The 23,379-nt window shown below is 40.1% G+C and overlaps 1 protein-coding gene across 3 annotated transcripts in view; it reads left to right on the top strand.

Moving 5' to 3' along the window:
• ERCC6 (ERCC excision repair 6, chromatin remodeling factor) overlaps positions 1-13,062 on the top strand; it is a 74,767-nt gene extending 61,705 nt beyond the window's left edge. For all 3 annotated transcript variants that reach the window (XM_088139410.1, XM_088139411.1, XM_088139412.1), the window contains exons 17-21: positions 5,173-5,318; positions 5,403-6,026; positions 7,910-8,087; positions 9,182-9,287; positions 12,398-13,062. In XM_088139410.1, coding sequence (XP_087995536.1) covers positions 5,173-5,318; positions 5,403-6,026; positions 7,910-8,087; positions 9,182-9,287; positions 12,398-12,823 — 1,480 coding nt within the window. In that variant the 3' untranslated portion in view covers positions 12,824-13,062. The remainder of the gene's footprint in view (positions 1-5,172; positions 5,319-5,402; positions 6,027-7,909; positions 8,088-9,181; positions 9,288-12,397) is intronic.
• Positions 13,063-23,379: the final 10,317 nt, after the last annotated feature.

Genomic DNA, 23,379 nt, shown 5'->3' with positions numbered 1-23,379 from the left:
CATGGCATAAGAAGTTCTCTGGTTTAGGGTTCCATCAACCAACATAAGGTTTTTTTAACCGAGGTTTGAGGTAGACTGGAAGCCAGGACAACTAATTAACAGTTTTGTGCAGTCCCCATTAACAAACTCAGTGCTGCATTTTGCATATTTTGAAGTTTCTTAATATTCTTTGTGCAGTGATCCAGATGTGGCTGTGGCCTGGCTATTTCTCATAAGGAAAGGTTGCCATTGCAGGAAGTTGTTTGCCACAGAGGCAACTTAAACACTCAGTGGTTAGGCCACATCATTCACCCAATAGCACTCCTCAGTTGAGGACTGCTCCCTAACTATAATGAGCTGCATTAGGAACAGTGTAGCCCCTTTCAGGACCCCTTGGAGATCATCTTCTTGTCCAGGTCATAGTGTCAGATTTAGAATAGTTAATTACAGCACCAACTCAACTTTTCAAGACCATGAAAAACCAAGTGGTATCTATCCATCCATCCTTCCCTCCATTCACCTCTCTATCCAGAAAGGTGGATAAGCTGGTCCAAAGGGGAGCAAAAAATTATTAAAAACCTCACAGTGAGCCATATAAGCTTCAGCTTCCAAAGTCAGGAGGAAAGTGGTAGAGACACTGTGAATAGGGCTCCTTACAACCCCAAACCTGGGAACTGTTGCAATTGCGTAAGTAATGCACGTCAGAAAAAGGGCTTTTTTTTTGCTTTTTTTTTTTTTGCTACTTCTAATCACAGGATCAAAGTCGGGAAGGACTTTAGAGGCCATCTAGTCGAACCCCTTGCTTCCCATAGCCTCTCACAGTCAGTCGCTGCCAGATCAGGCTCCCCATTTTATGTATATGTGAAGCATGGATTTAATGCCACAGTATTTGCAACTGTTTACTGAGAATTTCCATTCCCTTTCCTGAATAATTTACTGTCTTCAGGAAATTTGGCCATCTCTCTGTTTATGCCTAACTTTATGGCCCAAAAAAGGCTTTGGGATTCACTTTGCAGACCTCTCTCGCTTGTGATGATGGGCCACTTGTTGCTACTCTATTTCTGTTGTTCTATGACCAGTCCAGGAGAAGTCCTCACTTTGTTCACAAGCTTTTGGTGAGGGTGCTTAAAAAGGATTGGAAAGGCTGAGTTTGCAGATGTTTTAATCTTAAATGAAGTTTTTCACTAATTTGCCAGTAAGAAATGCTAAACTAACTGTGGTCTCATTGTCCCTCTTTGTAATATATACATGAATAATCTCAACCTCTTTTTAAAAATTAAAGTTAGTGGCAAATTTTAGCCCTTGAGGATTTCTTTTTGTTAGCTGTTTAACTATTTCCCATTCGATGTATTAAAAACTCCTGGAAATACCATCTGGACCCAGTGATTTGTTTGTTTTTAATTCATCATTATGGCCTATAACTTCCCTTGTCACTTCTTTTTGTCTCAGTTCCTCAATTTCTCCTCCTAAAAAAGCCAGTTAAGGCAGAAGCATCTGCCCCCCATCTTCAGGATGTTCTTGGCCATATGCCTCTCACGTCTCTGGAGGAGCAGAATGAATCCTCATTGTCATCTTGAGCTGTCTTTGCTGAACTTGGTTGTTCTCTTCATTTGAACAAGTCTTACATTCAGCAGCTCCTTTAACTTTGCTGATTAACAGCACTGGAGTGTTCTTAGACATTGAGCCAACGTTTTTGAACAGAGTAGAACATGCTAGCTGAGCTTCTACATGGATAATATTTATAGTATTCTTGAAAGATTTACTTTTCCCTTTCCACTTTATTTTTACCATTCATTTGGGGAAATCTGTTCTTCTGAAAGCAAATGTGAGTGTTCTAGATTTTTTTCAGTAAATGTCCACTTCCAGGTCTATGGAAAGTAGCAGTTTTACGGTCACCAGTTGCTTTGTTAAATCACCTTGGAAAAGATGCTGAGCATTATTGAGGTTTAAGATCTCTTCCTCTTTGGCTGGCTTTTTGAATAGCTGTTCTAGAAAACAGACTCTTAGGATATATAGAAATGTTATCATTTTGACATGAATAGAATATGTATGTTTCCAGTGTATGAGAAGCTGATTAAAATTGCTCATTATTTTGACAGTTTCTTTTGTTCATTCCTCTGATTTCGTTTTTCATTGCTATGAAGTCAAGGAGCCTATATAGATATAGGTATATAAAAATTAAATAATTCTAAGCATCTTGGGTGGCAATATTTAATTGAGTATCATCAGCATATTGATGATACCTTACTTCAAATTGCCGGATTACCTTTCTGGTAATACTATTTTAGTCCCATTTCTAGGCCTGAAACCAGAGTGAAAGGGGCCCAGATAATCCACTTCCCCTGGGACACTCTGCAGTTGGATCTCCATCACTTAGTCAATTTTCAGGGCAGATTGAAGACAAAGGTTATCAACAGCTGGATCCATAGAGGGCCTCTTACGTAGGAGGCAAACCAGAGCACCCTGTTCCAAAGCAAGATGTTGTTTGTCTCCCAAATTTATACCATTACAGACACAGCTCCTTGCAGAGGCCATACTGGAGAGAATCTTTCCCACTTCTAAGAGTCAGTAGACCAAAATTATATTTCATTGTAGATATACCATAAAAATATATGTCAGTTATAAAATCAGTATTACTGGGGGTATTTTTAATATCCCTTAACATACAGTCAGGTCCAGAAATATTGGGACATCGACACAATTCTAACATCTTTGGCTCTATACACCACCACAATGGATTTGGAATGAAACAAACACGATCTGCTTTAACTGCAGACTGTCAGCTTTAATTTGAGGATATGTACATCCAACTCAGGTGAACGGTGTAGGAATTACAACAGTTTGCATATGTGCCTCCCACTTGTTAAGGGTCCAAAAGTAATGGGACAGAATAATAATCATACATCAAACTTTCCCTTTTTAATACTTGGTTGCAAATCCATTGCGGTCAATCACAGCCTGAAGCCTGGAACGCATAGACATCACCAGACACTGGGTTTCATCCCTGGTGATGCTCTGCTAGGCCTCTACTGCAACTGTCTTCAGTTCCTGCTTGTTCTTGGGGCATTTTCCCTTCAGTTTTGTCTTCAGCAAGTGAAATGCATGCTCAATGGGATTCAGGTCAGGTGATTGACTTGGCCATTGCATAACATTCCACTTCTGTCCCTTCAAAAACTCTTTGGTTGCTTTTGCAGTATGCTTTGGGTCATTGTCCATCTGTACTGTGAAGCACCGTCCAATGAGTTCTGCAGCATTTGGCTGAATGTGAGCAGATAATATTGCCCGAAACACTGCAGAATTCATCCTGCTGCTTTTGTCTGCAGTCACATCATCAATAAATACAAGAGAACCAGTTCCATTGGCAGCCATACATGCCCACACCATGACACTATCACCACCATGCTTCACTGATGAGGTGGTATGCTTAGGATCATGAGCAGTTCCTTTCCTTCTCCATACTCTTCTCTTCCCATCACTCTGGTACAAGTTGATCTTGGTCTCATCTGTCCATAGGATGTTGTTCCAGAACTGTGAAGGCTTTTTTAGATGTTGTTTGGCAAACTCTAATCTGGCCTTCCTGTTTTTGAGGCTCACCAATGGTTTACATCTTGTGGTGAACGCTCTGTATTCACTCTGGTGAAGTCGTCTTTTGATTGTTGACTTTGTCACACATACACCTACCTCCTGGAGAGTGTTCTGGATCTGGCCAACTGTTGTGAAGGGTGTTTTCTTCACCAGGGAAAGGATTCTTCGGTCATCCACCACAGTTTTTTCCGTTGTCTCCTGGGTCTTTTGGTGTTGCTGAGCTAACCGGTGCGTTCCTTCTTTTTGAGAATGTTCCAAACAGTTGTTTTGGCCACGCCTACTGTTCTTGCTATCTCTCTGATGGGTTTGTTTTGTTTCTTCAGCCTAATGATGGCTTGCTTCACTGATAGTGACAGGTCTTTGGATCTCATCTTGAGAGTTGACAGCAACAGATTCCACATGCAAATAGCACACTTGAAATGAACTCTGGGCCTTTTATCTGCACATTGTAATCGGGGTACTGAAGGAATATCACACACCTGGCCATGGAACAGCTGAGAAGCCAATTGTCCCATTACTTTTGATCCCTTAACAAGTGGGAGGCACATATGCAAACTGTTGTAATTCCTACACCGTTCACCTGAGTTGGATGTACATACCCTCAAATTAAAGCTGACAGTCTGCAGTTAAGGCACATTGTGTTTATTTCATTCCAAATCCATTGTGGTGGTGTATAGAGCCAAAGATGTTAGAATTGTGTCAATGTCCCAATATTTCTGGACCTGACTGTATATTAGGTCAGCTTTGACTAGAAAAGGCCAACCTAGAAAGATGTCTTCTAGAAAAGTTACCTAAAATATGTTAGCGTTGGGGCCTTGTATAGTGCAAAGATGATGTTCCCCAAGACCTCTTCTACATTGCTATCAAGTAGTAATCCACAAACATTAATCTGGGTTGATTGCAAACTGACCGCCAGCATGATCTTTGAGCAGAGGTGGATATGTGCCCAAGAAAACAATAACTTAGCCTTTTCTTCTCCAGCCTGGTCCCCACCATATGTGTTGAGTCTGCAATGCTCAGAATTCCCTATGCTGACTGCAAAGGCTATTCTAGTTGAGAATTCTGGAGATCTACAATCCCAACACAACTGGAAGGTTCTGCTTGGGAAACGTTTAACTCTGTCACTGCATGCTGCAGTAGCAGTAGCTTCTGAGTCAGTCCAATGTAGAAAGTTTTACAATAAGTTTTAGGGTTTGCTAAATCCTAATTTCTGTTCTTTCTTTTTTGCTCTGGATCTAGCTATTCTCCTTCTTTTAGTTGCTTTGCCCATGTTCCCTTCTTTCCTTGGGAGAGAAGATTAAATGCTTTGTAGTTAATCGTTACCTTTTTTGAGTTATAGTTGCAGTAGACAAAAGTCAGTGATTGAAAATTGAGAATAATTCTGAATTTAAGCATAGCAAGGGGTTTTTACTTCTATTGAAATTATTTATTCTATTCCATTGATACCTTAAATATTTTCTAAGCTTTTAAGATCTTTAGCATTTTCATGTATGAGTTAGATTGTGGAATTGTGCGTGTGTGTGAGAGAGAAAAAAATTAGATACAGCAGGAAAAATGTTTTGAACAGAGAATATATGCATCACTTATCACAAAATATTATTTTTCCAGACAAATATTCAAACAGTTTCTAACAAACAGAATTTTGAAAGATCCAAAGCAAAGACGTTTTTTCAAATCCAATGATCTCTATGAACTCTTCACACTGAGCAGTCCAGATGGAGCCCAGGGGACAGAAACCAGTGCCCTATTTGCAGGTGTGTCCAAAGGGAAACTACAATATTCATGTAATAAATTCAAAAGCATGAGCAGCAGGTGATGGTTTTTGTAATGCATTTCAGGAACTGGTTCCGATGTTCCAACACCAAAGCGGCCGTTGAAGCGTAACGATGCAAACGTTTCTGAATTTTCTAAAAGATGTCGTGCGAAGCTAACCTCCAGGCAGTTAGATTCCTTTGCAGCAAGAAAATGTGTAAATGCATCTGTTACAGCAGTAGAATCAGTTGAAACAGCCAAGAGAAACTCAGAAATATCCCCTTGTCCTCTTTCAAAAGATCCTGCCAACATTCCTGCTGCTAATACAGATTTGTTCATGAGGACAGAAGAGAAACCTTCAGATTTGGCCGAGGATCCACTTTTCAGAGCACAGCCAGGGGAAGAAGGAGCATTGAAGGAAAGGGGGTGGGCTATTCCAGGTGGTGACTGTGGTATAAGCAAGGAGGGACCGTATAACAGGGAGCAGGAGGGTAATCCTCAATTGGTTACTAATCCCAGAAAGACCTCAAAAACGGAGCATCCCAAGAGCAAACTGAAGAGGCCCAAACATTCTAGAGATGCCAGATTCGAAGGCGTACCTGTTCCTCACCTGGTGAAGCAGAGAAAGTACCAGAGGGAAAATAGTGAGGAAGTGCAAGATCCAAAGAAAAGTGATGATTACGTTTTGGAGAAGCTTTTCAAAAAATCAGGTAGTTTCCTTCTCTTGTGCTGTTTTGTTAAAAAAAATAATTCCAAATGTGACAGAGGTCCAAATAACTTATTTCTATTTAAAAATTGTTGCTGACAGATACAGACTGAGAGCAGGAACATTATTGCAGTCTGAATGCATTTGTGCGTGTTTATTATTTATTAATTTCTTGTTTTTCATTCAGGAGCCGAAGATGTATATATAGCACTCCTTCCTCCTCTTTTTCCCCACAACAAAGCATTGTCAGTATAGAATTGTTTCCTGTACTACTGTCACCACTCTGGACACTGCTGAAACCCACTTCTGTCTGCTTAGAATTTTGCCAGCTAGATAACTCAGTTGTGGCTTTTTTTTTTCCTGATAGAAAGGGAAGTAGGTATTTGCATCAGTTCCAACTTACACAATAAAACATCAGCAAGTAATGCCAATTGATATTCTGATGAATGGTGAGAAACATCCCAGATTATGTCTAGTAGCAAAGTCTGAGGGTTCTAAAATATATATATCAAAAATCAAAGGAGAGAGTAGACATCCTTGTTTAATATCTTTATAGAGAGAAAATAGATGAAATCATTAACCTTTGCTTTAGAGTGGAGACTGCATACAGGATCTGGACTCATTTTATAAATCCTTTAGGAAATCCAAATTTAGCTAATGTAGCATATGTAAACTGCCTATAGAATTTATCAAAAGATTTTTTTGCATCAAGCAACTGGGTCTTTTATGTCTTTATTCATTCAGTCAAATCCACTACCAGCTAATATTATCTGATCCATGAACACCAACTTGATTGTTTTAATCACAGAATAAATGCTTTTTAATAATCTTTTGGAGGACCTTATCCAGTATAGACATCACATTGACAGCTCTATAGTTTCCCAGGTCCTCCATCACTCCACTTTTTGAAGATGGAAATGGCATTTGCTATCCTCCACTCTTCTGGGCATTACATGAATATGTAGTGCCAATTTATATTCCAATGAATGGTGAGAAACATCCCAGATATGATGGGACTTCATCAGTCCTCCCGGAGTTCTCAAAGATTAGACAACTACTGAGAGCAGTTGTATAATCACCTCCACTAATTTCTTCAGGACCCTAGGATGTGATCCATCTAGCCCTGGAGACTGGAATTTATTTAAATTAGCTAACATTAACACAAATACTGAAGAGTAGAGGGCTCAGCCCCACTTGATACCTCTCTCCAATCCACCAAGAGAAACTAATATCCAACCTATCATAGTGAATTAGTTGAGACAAGAAAGGAATTTACCCACCCAGTTCATTAGAGTTCATTGTGTAGCCTATTATTCTCCATTCGTGCATTGTCATTTGCATCAGAAAATCAAAAAGCAAACCTCTTCCCCATCCTCGTACTGAAATACTCATGCTGGATTCAGGGATTGACTGCCTATGTCTCGTGCTTTTGGCAACAGTCTACTTTCTAAAGCAGGTCTCTCTAGGGCTGTGTGGGAATTCTTCATCAGCTATCTCATCTTGCTATCACTGTTACTCTCTGCAACAGCATAGTTTGAGGGGATGGACTCTTTCCTCAAGGAGATTTTGGGTGAGACAGATCGTAGCATTCTCCCCATTTCTTCTGTGACAGTTGGAGGTTTGTTTTTAGTAGTTCATGTGCAGAAGCTACGTTTCTAGAAGCAAGGCAGCTTGTGAGGCAGATCAACTCTACCTCTACACTTCTAATTAAATTGTTTTCAACTCCACGTGCAGAACATCTCCTCAAAACAAAATGTTTAGCCTCTGTACTGCAAAGCATCATGTCAAGGCAAAGCATGCCTATTAATCAGGCAGCTATTTCTGTTCATTCAAAGGGAATGGAGAGATGATTTTTTTTTTTAAGTAATTAATTCCTTCTTGTCCCAGGAATACACAGTGTAATGAAGCATGATGCCATTATGGAAGCTTCTAATCCAGATTATGTGCTGGTGGAAGCAGAAGCTAATCGTGTTGCTCAAGATGCCCTCCGAGCCCTAAAGATTTCTAGACAACGATACCGGGGAGCTGCTTCCACTTGGACTGGTACCACCCCAACAAGATTAAAGTAAGTCTATTGACATTCCCGTTTGGATCAATTACTTTGTCCTACTTTATGCATTTCAGGACAATTTCTCTTAAAGTATTATTAATTTGGTGATAGGCCGTATCTAAAAGCATAATTTTGCCGTTTTTCAGAGAGAAGGTAAATAGCCAAACCAAATTGCAAACCCACCCTTCTTGCTGAGGTGTGCAGATTCTCTACTTTAGTTGTTATAATTATCTATGGAGCATCAGTATCTAAATGGAAAGCTTGCAAAGTCTACTGATGCTGCCTAAAATGTTGAAGGACAAGATGTTCTGATGCTCTTTGGTTGTTAGGCAAGAGAAATTGCCTTATCTCATTTATCTTTACATTATTTTATGAGATAGATAATATTTTTTTGTTTCTTGGCTAAATTAACAGGACATGAGAAGACTGGCTTGCCCAAAGCTTAAATATTCCCACTGTGTTGTATATTTCTGCTATACAGAGAGGGCAGGGTCATCTCCATATTTCCTGCATGCTACTGGTAGCATCTTTAGCCTTAATATTTAAAGGGGTTTGCAGAGGGGAATTCAGCTTGAGTAAAACCTTTAAAGCAATGGTTAGGAAGCTCTAGTCTACAGCTGCCATTTCTCAGCTCTGTCTTCTGCATTGAAATTAGTTTTAAAGGGGAAAAAAAGGGTTCTTGACCTAGAAAATAATTTAAGCCTAATTGCTGTGTGAGTAGAGGGTAGGACTAATTCTCCTGTGTGTTGTAGCCCCACAAAAATATTTCCTTCCCTTAATAATTAGGCTTTGAGAGAAAAAGGCTCCAATCATAGAAAAAGGGACAATGAGTAATACTCGTAACTGCCACACTGAAAAAGAACAAAGGAGGCAGGAGAGATAGTGAGAATAAGATGGAAAAATGGGACTCAGGAAGTGGACAAAAGAGATGACTTAATAGATGTAGTTTGTGGGTAGAGGTCAGCAGGAGGTGTATATGGTGCTAACCTTCCTGTTTTTTGCTTTGCCATGTAGCCCTACAGCATTAATCCATATGTTAATGTATCTTCCTTGTGATGCCATGAGATTGATTTGTGAAGAATATATCTCTGATTCTTTGGTAATTTCAGAAGCAGATTTGGCCAGAAGAGGAACCCAAATTTCATAACACCATCTTCCTCCTACCAAACTCCAGGAAAAAAGTGCAAGTTGAAACATGAGCAACTCATAGTGAATGTAAGAAACATAATTCTTTTGTAGTTTCACATCTTAAATACAAAAGCAACTAAACCTATCTTATTTTTACAAGTTCCAATTGTTCATCTTAGCTTGCATGCTGTATTCCTATTAGTTCCTTTTTGTCTACCACAGTGGTAGCATATTAGGTATGCCTCTTGAGAAATTGTGATTACATCTGATTGATTACAGATTCTTCATTTTCTTGTCTTTGCTATCATTAATATCAACTGGAATACATCTGCAGGAGATAGCATTTTTTTTTCCACATTTTACTTGTACCTTGATTACATGCAGGATTAAAAGATCCCCAAAACATGTTCCAGAAAGCAGAATAGGTCCTAAGTGGTTCAAGACACATTGATAAACGTTTGGAAGCAATTTTCAAATGTCAAGAGCCAGAGATGTTCTTCCATCAACAAGAGCATCATCTGTTTTGGGAAAGGCCCATTTAGATCCCATGAGCTTCCCTAATTTGGTCTGATGCAAGATCCACTAGGGTACCAAGAATACCAGAAGTTTAACCCAGAATACGCTATCAAATCCAAGACATATCTTAAAAGCATACCTTTAAGGCAAAGCCATAGAAGATATAGATGGGGAAGAGGAAAGAAGGAAAAAGATAAATTAACTCTTCAGGCCGGGTCTTCAGTCAAGGAATTAAGGGTCAAGTAAGCCATTCCATTCCATCACTGTTACCCCACCAATTCAAATCCTGATGCAGGGGTCCTTTTTCATAGAATGATGAACATACCTCCTCTGGTAATTGGTTTCATCATAAAACTACTCTCATTGTTTAGAATTTATTTATAATATTCAATTGGATTTTGCCGACCTGTAACTTGAGTCCATTATTCCATATTCTGCCCTCTGAGATAATTGAAACAGGACCCAGCATTTTCCTCTATGTGACAATTTTTCAAAGAATGATGCCGTACCCTCCCCTCACCACCTTCTTTTGTTTCCTATGTGAAGAACTTCTGTTTCATTTGCTTCTGTTCAATGTCATTCTGTTATTTTCAACCTATTTTTCAGCCTGTCAATATTGTTTTGAATGTTATTTCTGTCTTCTAGGGCAGGTATTCAAACATTTTCAGGCCATGTAACGTATTTTTTTTTAATTCCCAAAACCCCTGATCTAGAGCCAAAGCTCTAGCGATAGAAAGTTGGCTGTGTTCAAGTGAACTTTTTGTTGTCCTAGTCTCAGAACCTCATCAATTTCTGGCTGAACCATAGGACTCTGCAGAACATAGTTCAGAAAGCCCTGTTCTGGGATATTACTTATCTCACAACACACCCAATTTTATGTCAATTCTAGAAGTAGCAAAAGAGTCATATAATAAGTTCTATTCTATGTCCCTATATAGAGAGACTGGAAGATATTTTCCAGTCAAACTGTATCCCAGTTGAGGTATATGCTTCCACCTCCAACCCAAGCCCCACTCTGTGCTGTTGCATAAGAAGACAGAACTTGGATGCTGCAGATAATACGGGGGGTTGGGGAAGGGTCCTTGACAACTGAAAATTACTAGGTCTGCACAGCTAAGAATGGTTTCTAGTGGAAAAAAGTGGCCTCATTTTTTTACACATATGCTAAAACTTAAAAGACATGATTTGAGTTTTTTACACTGAAGTCATCAGATTTGCAGAATGGCAGATTAATACTGCGAGACATGCGCTTCTGAAATCATGGCTGCATTACACACTTAACATTGCTCTCTAGCAGTGTTTGGGTTTCCAGTAGTCCCAAACCAAGTGCCCCCATGTATCAAACCAGGACCAGGGGGTGATACTTTTTTTTCCTCAAATTGTTTGATCAAGAAATTCTGTGCCATCCAGATTCTGCATAAAGAGTTTATCATGTATGGCTTGGTAGGTAGGTAAACCTTTATTGCAGTCTTTGACCAACATGCGTCATGTATGACTTGACATAGTCCGTCCTTCCTTGCTTATGGTGCCAGCTGGGTTTGGTCAATTTTAGTAGGTCCTATGACAGGTCTCAGAACTGAGGAGCATTAAGTAGAAGTCATCCTTAGGGTGTGCCAGCTCAATTCAGAGGTTGAGCCAGCAAATGGATATTTTGTAGATCAAGGCTCTCAAATGCCAGCACCATTTATAATAATATATTGTCTTTTGTTAGGCATGAGAGTAGGGAAGAGAGCCAAGCCTTCTACTCATTAACTAATCATTCCCTTCCATTTTTCTCATAGCATGCTAGTCTGGGAGGTATATGGATAGTTCTTGACAGCTTCTTGAAATTTTCCTAAAGGCAGTTGCAGTAGCAAAACATTTGAGAAAACTATATTCCCATATGATTCACCACCTCCTTTGTCTGAGAAGCACTAATTTGTATGGTCTCCCATAGCTCCTATTGGTCTTGGAGGGAGAAAAAGGAGAGGTCAATACACAGCAGTGAGAAGAAAACCATGGCTCCTTCTGTTTGATTCTTTATCTTTCATAGCTGGGTTGCTTGTGAGTTGTTCTCCACTTGGGCAAATAAATTGACTTCTCTGAGATCAGCATCAGCAGAGGAAGGACAGGAAGAGCTCTCCTTTAAACAGGTTTACATGTTTGTGAGAGTAAGGAAGAAAGGTGGGTGGGACATGAGAACAATGCCATCTACTCAACTACTCAGAAGTTCAGTTGTGTTCAGTGGAGACCATATCTAGGAAAGTGTGCATAAAATTGCAGTTTTGCAATGTAAGCTTGTCCCCATTTATTCAAAAGTAAGCCCCATAGCATCTAAGGAGGCTTCTTAAATGTCTTCTTCAAGATAAGACTATCTCCTTCTATAGTGTTGCTAGTTTAGTAGATCAGGGGAATGCCATATTCATAATGTGCTTGAACTTCAGCAAAGTCTTTGTCAAAGTCCTTCACAATATTCTCCTTAATAAATTTGTAAATATGGGCTAAGTGCTGCTGCTTTGAGAAGAATTCATAATTGCTGATTGACCACATCCCAAAAATGATTCTTTAGGTTGTACAGGGAGTTACCCTGCTTTTTGGATACTGGCATCACACAAATCAGAAAGAACTTTTCTGATAAGCGTTAACTGTTTTACATTCTACAATGTGAGAATTCCTTCCAACATTTCCATTTGTATTTGCAGGATGTTGAGAAAGGGAGAGAAGAGAATACAAGTAAACTTTCTCACTTTGATGGACAAGCAGGAGCAGGAGAGTCCTCTTCAAGTGTGTTGGACTCATCTTCATTGCTGGCTAAAATGAGAGAAAGAAATCATCTGACTGGATCCCAGGGGAGAGATGATCAAACTGAGGGGAGTTTCCAGCACACAATCACCGTACCCCCCACAGCAACAGAACATGATGAATTGCTGTTGGATATCCGGAACTTCATAGCTTTCCAGGCCCATGTGCCTGGTCAAGCTAGCACTCAGGAAATACTGCACGAATTTGAATCAAAGCTGACCATGGAACAGTCTTGTGTCTTCCGAGAGCTCCTAAGAAATCTCTGCACTTTTCATAGGCGGTCAAATGGAGAAGGGCTTTGGAAACTAAAACCAGAATTTACCTGACCATTCTCTGGAATTGATTGCCCCATCCAACACTTTTTAGCTCTTTTTAAAATGATATGTCACAGAGAAATGTGTCTTATTACACTTTTGTGTCCTGTTCTACATAAAGAGTACCACCAACTTATAAAACAGGAATAGAAACCAATTGAACATTTTCCTTATTTAAAAAAGAATTAAAATGGACCTTAAAATGGATTTCTAGTAAGCTTTCTGGTAAATCACGCTATAAAAATCAGAAAGTACAAGCTGTTTATTTGAATAAATAATACCTTAAATAACAATCAAGTGATTAGCCATGTACATTAACAAATTAGTAAGAATTATTTTCAAAACTGAAAAATATTAGTGTCACATAAAAATGTAATCTGTATGAGATAAATTCTGGCAGTAGAGAAAGTTAAGTGAAAATTCATAAGTCAGGTCATCTGTTTTGGTTTTGAAATTGTAATAGAGCAGATTTCTCAACATTTTGGGGCTGTTTAACTGTTAGATGGGATGAATGTATAGACATTATTTTGCAATGGTAGTTCATCCTGGTTGTAAAATGAACATGATTGTGCCAAGTTTGTAGAAAGCAGTAGAAAACCTGTCTGCTCAGTAGAATTGATCTGTTCCGCCAGCTGTCCTCTCAGGCCATGTTCTCCTTGGCCCTTTTCCCACATGCTCAGTTGTAAACTCCAGTTATTCAAATGCCTGATTCTTCCCTTCCTGATCTGCTTAGATGGTTGAAAATTTATATTGAGCAGCATGGAAGAGGTTGCTGTTGTATCCTGTGTTATGGAAATCTCCAGTGACAGAAATTTGTTCCTAGCTGTATTCACTAATTAACCAAACATTCATTCATTCATTCTGTATGGCTGCCCATCTCAAACAAATGACTCTAGGCAGCTAAGAACAATTTTAAAAAAATACAAAATAGACAATTGGCAGCTGAAGTTTTAAAAAAATCAATACAGATACCGTACAAATATTTCAACAAAACTAATTCTCAGGCTCCAACAGATGCTCTGACCCTCAAGCCTGGGAACACAGCCATGTCTTCAGGATCTTGTGAAAGGCCAACAGGAGCAGGGCCAATCTTATCTCCAGGGTGATGGTGTTCCACGGCAGGCACAGCATAAGAAAAGGCGCTCTTCCTGAGTCCCGCCAGCTGGCATTCTTTAATGGATGGGACCCATAACATGCCTTTCCTGCCATATTTGATGGGATGGGACAAGATCAGGGAGAGGTGATTCTACAAATAATGGCCCTATGCCATGGAGAGTTTTATATGTAACCACCAGCACCTTGAATTCAACCTGGAAGCATATTGGCAACCAGTGCAGCTTGTGGATAACGTGCCAATCAAGAAGCACACATAACTGGCCAAACTGCAGCATTTTGTACCAACTGCAGCTTCCAGATGCTCTTCAAGGACAGTCCCACGTAGAGCATATTGCAATAGTTCATCTGTGAGGTGACTAAGGTGTGTGTGTCAATGAACAGAGCCTCCCAGGGTGCAACTAGCACACAATGTGAAACTGCAAAGGTTCTCCTGTTCATGTCCACTACCTGTTTCTCAAACAGGACCCCCAAATTGCACACCAGTTTTGTTTGGGGTAGTGCCACCACATCCAGAACAAGAGGTGGAGAATCCCCAGAAACACGGATCCTGGAACCCAAAGCCATTCTGTCTTGCTAGAGTTCAGTGGAAGCCTAGTCTGCCCCATTCAGACTTCTACAGCCACCAGACACAGAAACAATATCTGCAGCAACACTTGGACCGCCCAGGATGGAGATGTAAAGCTGGGTATCATCAGCACATTGATGATACAGTATAGGGAATAAAGCAAGGTAATTTTATTTAGAAGGATTTTTTTTTTTTTTTACAAGAGGTACCCTTTCTAGGAGGGAACCTGGAAAAATAATATTGCTTTTTATAGGATAACAGAGTTCTCATTTAATACAGTAGTTACACTATAAGCATAGTTTCTGTAAGCTCATACAATACAACAAGCTTCAATTCCCCTTCTTCAATTTTGATTTCCCCTCAGGCCCCCTTTCTCAAGACTTCTAGGAATCTTCTACTTTTCCAGGCAGAGACAGGATGTTGAATCCATTATCTTGATATGCTTTTAACCTAGCTAAGGAAAATTCCACAACACCTGCTATGAAACTGCAATGGAAAAGGAAATCATTCTCTTACTCTTTAGGCAACCCACTACATTTCTGTGCTGTGCAGTGTCAAATGAAGCCTTTTTGCATCCCAGTACAGAAGCCAAGCAATTTTAACACTGGTGTTAACAGTACAAGTTGAATAAGCTACATGAGAGAGAGGAGGGCAGTGTGTGGGTGTGGTTATTGGGATTGAGATGGCATTATGGACTTTCCACATTTCTCTCATCTTAGTACAGCTAGGGACTTGATATTATCAGAAGGATTTCATTCAGAAAAGACTGGCTTAACTAGGTGACAGAGATTCTGCATAATGGGGATGTGCAACGAGAAATATTCACATCTCATTTAGGGTTTGCAGGCATTCAGTCAAGGAAGACAGAGAATGATGTGACAACGTTCTCTAATTCACTCTCTTAGGATCGTCCTCTTCATTCTTGCCTTGCGTTCCCCAACCTTAACTGTGCTTCTCGCTCTCAACTTTCTGAATCTGTTGCAGTACTTTCAAAGAAGGATGAAATAACACTAATGGGGGATCGTAATTACTGTATTCTGACTATATTATGATTATTACTATTATCTCTCTCCTGTAGGTTGAATCTCTTTTTGACTGATGAAAATCTTGCTAATTTTAAAATCCAGGGAGAACTCCTTAGCACCTATTCCTTTTTGACAGATGCCACTATGCAACAATTTTAAGAGCCAGAGGTCATTTTAGCTAAACCTTATTTCATTCAAGATGAGTGTAACAGTGGTATACCTATAAGGAGTGCACCTATCTGGAGGTAAATTCTTAAGCTCATCCTGTTGGAGATCAGAGTCAAATGCAATAGATCAAAAACAAAAACAGGAACATCTCAAGCAGATTTCTTGTGTTCTGCCCAAAGGTCCATGTCATTTTCTTATGGAAAAGACAATAGATATCTCAAACCACCCTGATGTCAGTCCCAACAGGTCTCTTCCAAGACTCCACTGACAGCCACAAATGGTGGTGACTGAAGCCTAAGTTATTTCAGCCACAAACTCCTAGCTGATATAAACCATCAAATCAGGGTACGTTTGTCAGCAGGGGTCTTGTCTTTTCATCTGCCATCTAATGATTACCTTGGTGACTCACTAAGCCTCCATAACATTTCCATTCATGCACTGGCAACTTACTGATAAGTTGTCAGTGCATGTACATACCCTCCCCAACACACAAATTTAAACCTGAATAAGTTCCTATTATGTCTACAGGAACATCTTTCTCATCAGCTCATAGAGAGAGCTCTGTCTCCTCAAAGAATTAATCACTGAGAAGCCTGCCTGGACAAGCAATCAGGAATTGCTTCATTTTCTTTGGGGAAGATCTTAAAGCTCCAAAAGTGCATACGGACTCTGCAAAGGAGACATTAAGCTAATAACTCATGTTTCCTACTCCAGCCTTCCTACTTCTGGCACACTCCATACTTGCTATTCCAGTGACTTCTGGCATATCAGACTAACATAGTCAATAAACATTACATCAGTGTTCTCAATTACCTTCATCATGTAGCTTCAGACCAAAATCCTGAACTGAACCTGGAATCTCCTAGATTTACAGTAATAGCTGGCAGCTTTACAGGCTGGGGAGCTCACAGCATAAATCTGCCCAAGAAAGTAGCCTACAACATCTGGAGAGAAGATGTTCCGTGCTCCACGGAAACTCAAAAACAGCTTTCAAGCCCTTGCAAAACAGACTCTCAGCCTTCAGGAGAAGAAATAGGCACCGAAACAGGAGTTCATGGATTGATCCCCAAAGACACAATATGTAGTAGATATAGTACTATAGAGTACAGGGATACAATTCTATATGGATCCAAATTGACCCACTGGCTTATGAAATATGCTGTCTGGCAGGAGCAGCTATCAGGGATATGAAAGATGAGCTTCCAAAATATCAAGTACACTAGCCGCTCTCCTTTTCTGCCAATTTATGTGGAGACTGCAGTTACAGATACAACCATATTTTGAAACTTGAAGAAAGAAGCTGAAGACACTGGTGGGTCAGTTGGTGTGATTAATTCAGTGAATGGACTTGGCAGTGCTGTGGAGGACAAATATGTGAGAGAAGAAATAAAAACAGTAATGCTTTTGGTGTCTAGTATCACCTGCCAACCAAGGGAAGATGTGGGCAATGCTTCCCAAAGCAAATTGCAGATATTTCAAAGATGGGAAATAATAGTGATGGAAGATTTCAGTTCACTCAGTAACTTGGAAGGCAAACTCTGCCAAGTGTGGTCATTCCAGAAAATTCCTGACTTGTTGAAAGTTTTTAGAGAGTGAAGGAAGGTGCAGGAAGATTGGCTAAGATTGACTTGATATTAATCAGTAGGGAGACCTAGTTGAAGAAATGGAAATAGCAGGAACATTGGGGGAGAGTGCTAATTTACTACTAAAGTTCTTGATTTTAAGGGAAGCTGAAGTTCAGTGTAGTAAAATGTGTATCTTGAACTTCAAAACAGCAGGTTTTAATTAATTCAGAGCAACAATAAATACAATTCCATGGTAGAATAAGCTAATGGGAAAAGGAGTTCAAGATGGGTTAGAAGATCCAAAACAAGCAGATATTAAAGACACAATTGTAAACAATTATAATGGAAGAGGGAAAATGGAGTGCACAGAAAGCTTACTGAATATTTGGAAACAAAAGCGGCATATGAGAAATGGAAAGAGGACCAGGTCATCAAGGAAGAGTGCAGACAGGTAGCCCAGAACAGTAAAGAGAATGTCAGCAAACTGAAAGTTCAGAATGAGCTGAAGTTAGCAAAGAACACCAGAAACATCAAGAGATTATTTAAAATACATTCAAAATAAAAGGAAGAGGAAAGGATCACTATGCCAGCTGCCATGTGATGATGGTAACATGCTTGCAGGTAGGGCTGTTCAACTCTCAGTCTTCTCCAAGAAGAAAATATGTTTCCCACCAGCCAAATGTTAAGACCAAAATAAAAGAAAGCACTGAAGCTTGAAATATTCTTTGATCATGTATCTTATCAGTTTACTTTGAATTAAATTAAGTGTTCCAGGCCAAATAAATTTCATCTTAGCATTGCTTGATGATGTTTTAGAGAACCCTTTGAGAAATTATGGAAGACAGATGAAGTGGTACATGACCAGGTGAGAGCAAACAGTCCTGTCTTCAAAATGGGGAAATGGAGTACTTAGGAAACTGCCAGTCCAATCCATGTGACACTAAAACTTGGGAAAATCTTAAGAGATAAATCTGTAAGGTCCTTGAAAACACTGGTAATAGCTTGTTGAATGAAAGTGTATTAAGTCAAAGGACCCAAGAACAAATGTAATAACAGCATACATTTTGACATTTCACTGGAAACAAATTGTTCAGCAAGTAGTTTCTTCCTACATCTAATCATGGCAGTGGAAAATTTAGCTACTGCCAGAGTCACACTGGGCCTAGAGTCAGGTAAAAGAGACTGAAATGTCACTATGTGTGCTGTTTTCTGGTCTGATAGGACCAAGAGGGTGCACTCCCTGTATTCTAGGTGCTGCCGATGCTCTCCATAGTTTTGGTGCAATCACTTCCATAGTGATCAATGCCATTTTGATTCCATGCCCAAACCATGGCTGAAAAGGATCCAGATCATCCATCTTCTCTTTGCTGCTACCTTCTCAACAACCTTTCCCAAATGGAAGATTGGAGACTGAGCAGAAGTAACTCTGCATTCATGGATCAACAAAAGGTTTCAGGAGGAGGTACATTACCACCTTCTTCAAAACCAGTGTCATGACATCCTTCCCCAGACAAGTGTCTGGAGAACTTCCACTCTCCCTGGCATCTCAAAGAAGCCAGGATGGTCGAGTTGATCTTAAAGAGAGTAATGTTCCACCAACATTACCCCTATCCACTTCCTTCCACAAGTTCAGAAGAATCCCATAGTATGACAAGATGAGAGTGGATACTGCCAAATGCCCTCCAACTGTTTATCCGCTAAGAAACCCACACATTCGTCCTGAATGCTTTTGGTGTTTTATCCTGCCCATCCTTCCTGGACTGCCCCACACAATAAATACAAAGAACTGATGCTTTGCCACTCTTGCCACCACTAGGTAGGCTTGTATGTGAGCTGTTACCAGTGCTTGGTTGTGTTCATTTTGAGTTTTAACCATAGTAATTTTAGGTATCTTTAGTCACTTTATTTCCCATTTGGGAAGGAGCTGTTTGGGGCTGATGACTGAGCAGATGCTTCCCTGGAACAATCTCATTTAGCACTCTGACTACCTTCCACAGATTATTCCACAGACTGACTAGGTGTGAGACCGAACTGCCCACCAAATTGTTGGGAAAATCCTCATGCAGCATCTGGAAACCATCTGGATCAATTAGATGCTTGGAGAAAAACAATCTAAAAGATCCGCCACCCTTGCAGAGGTCCAGGGTGATCTGCAGTTTGATGAGGAAGTAAGGACCATCGCAAAAGGCAGATGTTAATGTCCTCCATCTGCCCCAATGTATGTGCCCTTGCATGTATGTTGGGGCCCATGGTCATCATGGAGGCCATGAACTGGAGGCTGAAGTTGCTTAACAGTAAAAGCCTTTGGAACTCCAACATCAGCTTCAAGACAAGATCCAGGAGAGGATAGTTGGTACACCAGCAGCAGTCCTAGCTTGTCAATGAAACCCACTTCCACGCTCAAGCATTCACAGCCAGTCTCTTCTGAGGCAGTGTTCTTTGTCACCATGAGAATGTCACAAGTAGTCATTGCTGCTACTCCTCTTTGACTTGGAATTTGTAGCTGCTGTTGGACCTGAATCTCAGCTGGACAGGTTTCCAACAGGGCTATTGCCCAGCCAGGTCTTAGTAATACATGCCAGATCCCCACATTCATCTATCATTATGTCACAGATGAACACAGACTGGGTGCTTATCAAAAAAAATGGAAGGTCAAGGGGCCTGACAATCTGGCCTGAAAAAAGGGATCTGCACCAATTTGTGAGGCCCCCTTCTGCCATTGCTTCTCAGTATCCCCCCATTTCTCCACCTGCCTGTAATGGTCTTAATTTGGGGTGCCACTACTTCACCTCTAAGAAACAAACCTGCCCTAGCAATGTACCAGCCCACCATTGTTAGACCATATGCAGGCAGAACAATTTGTGGACCTGGCCTAGTCACAGATGGTCTCTCATTCACTCAACATTCATACCCCCCACCCCGAATAACTACCCTACCTAACCTCTACCTAATCAACACAACCAGTTTCTGTAACCAGTTGACTACCCACTAAAAAAAAACTCTTCCTGGGAGCTTCCCCAAATCTTGTCTTGTCTTGCTTACAGGGCAGCTCTGCAATTCCTCTGCTCTCCCTTTCTGAGGACAGGAGTTGCTTCTGCCCAGGAGGGAAGCTTGCACAGTCCTCATTCAGCCAATTCTGATTTATTTCTTGGGCCCACTGATTTTGTGAAACACCTCTAAATTATTTCTGAGATGGCCAGCTCCTCTTTGGCGCTGTAAAATCCAGCTTTGGGAAACGTGTTACAGTTCAGTCTTGCCTGTTTTATAATCCTTGGTCAGTTTATTTTTCTATGGAAAGAATGAGTAACTTCTGCATATCCCAGACATGGATGATTTCAAGGTATGGTTGGCCAAGTATTGTGCAAATGAGTTTTATCTTTGTAGCTAATTGCCATCTCTCTGGGATGGGACATGTCCTTCTCCTGGCTAGCTTGGTCACAGACAGAGCTGAAAGGAGAAGCATAAGAGAAATTTTATTATATTACAGATTATATTTGATTACATTGGTTCCTGCTTTCCTGGGCAATAGGAGAAATTAATCCATCCTTAGGTGCCTTGTTTGTACCAATCCTGAAAGAGCTTCTGAAGGCAGTCCAAACTAAGAAACAAACATTTACATGATTGGGGTTTTTTGTTTTTTTGTTTTTGTTTTACTTCTTTAGATTATGGAGTAGCTCTGGAGGCAAGAAAGACTGTCTTCTAAATATCTTGGTCACTCAAAGTCAGTCAGTTTCTGTGGACTCCCACCCATATGAAATTCTGGGTGGCTTACAAGGGTTAAAAACAACAATATAAACAAATTAAAAGAAGAACAAAAACAGCCATGGCAAAGAGGATATTGGGGAAATGAGACTGGAAATGAGCAATATAATTCTGGGAAGATAGCTGAAGAAGGAAATCACAAAACATCTAGAGAAGCTTACTAGGGAATAGAAAGTTAATTTTGTGTTGGATGAACCCTGGAAGTTTTGTAAGTTGTCTTTATAATGGTTAACAACCTTAAATTTCTGATTTCTTTGAATATTGAACTCTCATATTTGGTTCAATGTGATAATGCCGTGTTTCTTCATTAAATTCAAATTTGTTTTATGGTTCTGTCCGTAAAGCTGTAGTAATCAGGTAGACAAATGTCACAAAATGGGATGCAAAAGCAAACCTGTTTGGGCTACTGGAAAGACAAAAAATAAGTATAAACTTTAAAAACCAACAAAATGAAACCAGCCTCATTTTTAGTCACCTCCCCCTAAGCAGGAGAAAGAAAATCCATTGTTTCCTGCATATCATGTTAGTTACCTTTTGTCTCTGGAGCTGAGTCTAAAACATGGAACAAACGTCAGAAGAGAATTGGGCCACCAAACAAATCACGAAGCATCTCTTCCCTCAAGCCCTGCCTTATCAGCCCACTGGAGTCATACAATGTTTTCGTGAAGTGGCATTTTAAAACACTGTTGGTACTGGTGCATTCTTAGATGGACTGAGTCCCAAAGACTCCATTCCATATTTTCTTATTTAAAGATAACATTAAAAGAGAGAGAGAGAGAGAGAAGAACTACTGAAAACAGCATAGGTGAATATTTAATTTCTAACTTCCCTTTGTTGTACTCCGATTGATATACAATATTTATAAACATTTAAAATTTTCATGTATTTCTGATTTCAGTTCTTTGATCAATTCTTCTTCCCCTTAAAAACCATACTCTAAATGCTTCAGTTTACCTTGCTGTGTAATATGTAATATATATGGAAGCCATTCTTGCTTGAATTTGGTCAAACTTCTGTTATGAATATCTGCTGTTAATTTTGCCATTGCTGCACATTCTCCAAGTTTCAGTTCCCTGAAGCGCCAATCCACTCATGTGTGGCAAGTGTGTGCTCCGCTCCAAGCCCTCATGTATTTCAACATATCCTTCAGATATACCGAAACTGCGTAGCTGTTCGGGTTTAGCCGTAGCCTTCTTTAAGCTTTAAAACAATGGAGGCAAGGCAGCACCATGAGAAACGAAAGCAGGCTGAAGTGGCAGAATTACAGTTTGGCATCAGCAGATGGTTGCAGAGTATTAATCTGAAGGCATACAGAATTGCAAAAGCGGAAGGGTTGCATCCCAGGGTCTGGCCAAGCAGCTTTCTGTCCGATTCAGGACAAATGTGGAAGTTTCTAGAGCAGATCCTAAAGCAGGAGATCTGTAAGCACTTCAGAAACAAAGCAGCAATTACTAGAAATCAGCACGATTTGTCAGAACAAGTGCCTTCATTAACATCTAATATTTTGAACTAATTTCCTTGCTAAGAACAGAATGTATCTTACTCTCAGCAAAACATCTGATGTAGTACCCCATGATATTTTATTGGGCAAGCTGGTTACGTAACGGTGGATTGGCATGATGGCTCAAAAATCATACTGTAATCAGAAAGCCTTATCAGAAGGTCCCTCTCTGATGGAAGGAGGCATCCAGCAGAGTGCCACTGGATGTGGTCTTGAGCCTGATCCCCTTCTGTATTTTTGTCAATGGCTTGGGTGAAGGAGTACAGAAACACTGATCAAAGCTGCACCTGACATGAAATTGGGTGGGTTAGAAGTCAGAAATACAAGTCAAAATTCTTTCAACCAGTTAGAAATATTGGGTGCAAAGAACAGGATTAAATTCAGTGGAGATAACTCTGCAATTCTTCATTAAGGAAGCAGAGGCATAGGATGGGCATACCTGACTTAGTAGCATATGTGAAAAGAATCGTGGAACTGTAGTTGATCACAAGCTGAATGGGAGTCTACAGTGTGTGAATACAGTGTGTAATCAAGGATAATGTGCAATTAACAATGGGGCTGTGTTTAATCAAGGATGATTTGTAATTGGCATCAATGGGACTGAATGTAATTAAGGATTATGTGTGACAAGAGTATATTTACATGTCCAAGTCAGTGGAGAGAAGGCAGGAGTGACTGGTCGAGATGTGGGGAAGAATAAGAAGCTCAGCTGAAAGGGAAATGTGCCTCGAGACCCAGGGCCAAAGCTCTTCAGAGCCCACCTAGGTGATAATGAATATTTAAACCCTACCACTATGATTCAAAACCTACTCTAGACCTGGGAGATGATTCATATTGTCAGAGTGACAGTGGAATTTGGCTTGTAA

The sequence above is a fragment of the Python bivittatus genome, unplaced genomic scaffold (assembly GCF_059951505.1).
Source record: "Python bivittatus isolate LINGU-HERP-01145 unplaced genomic scaffold, Pbiv_v1 ctg000210_np1212, whole genome shotgun sequence".
In the NCBI taxonomy this organism is placed as follows: Eukaryota; Metazoa; Chordata; class Lepidosauria; order Squamata; family Pythonidae; genus Python; species Python bivittatus.
The sequence above is the reverse complement of the archived record's forward strand: the minus strand, read 5'-3'. Positions and strand labels throughout refer to the sequence as shown.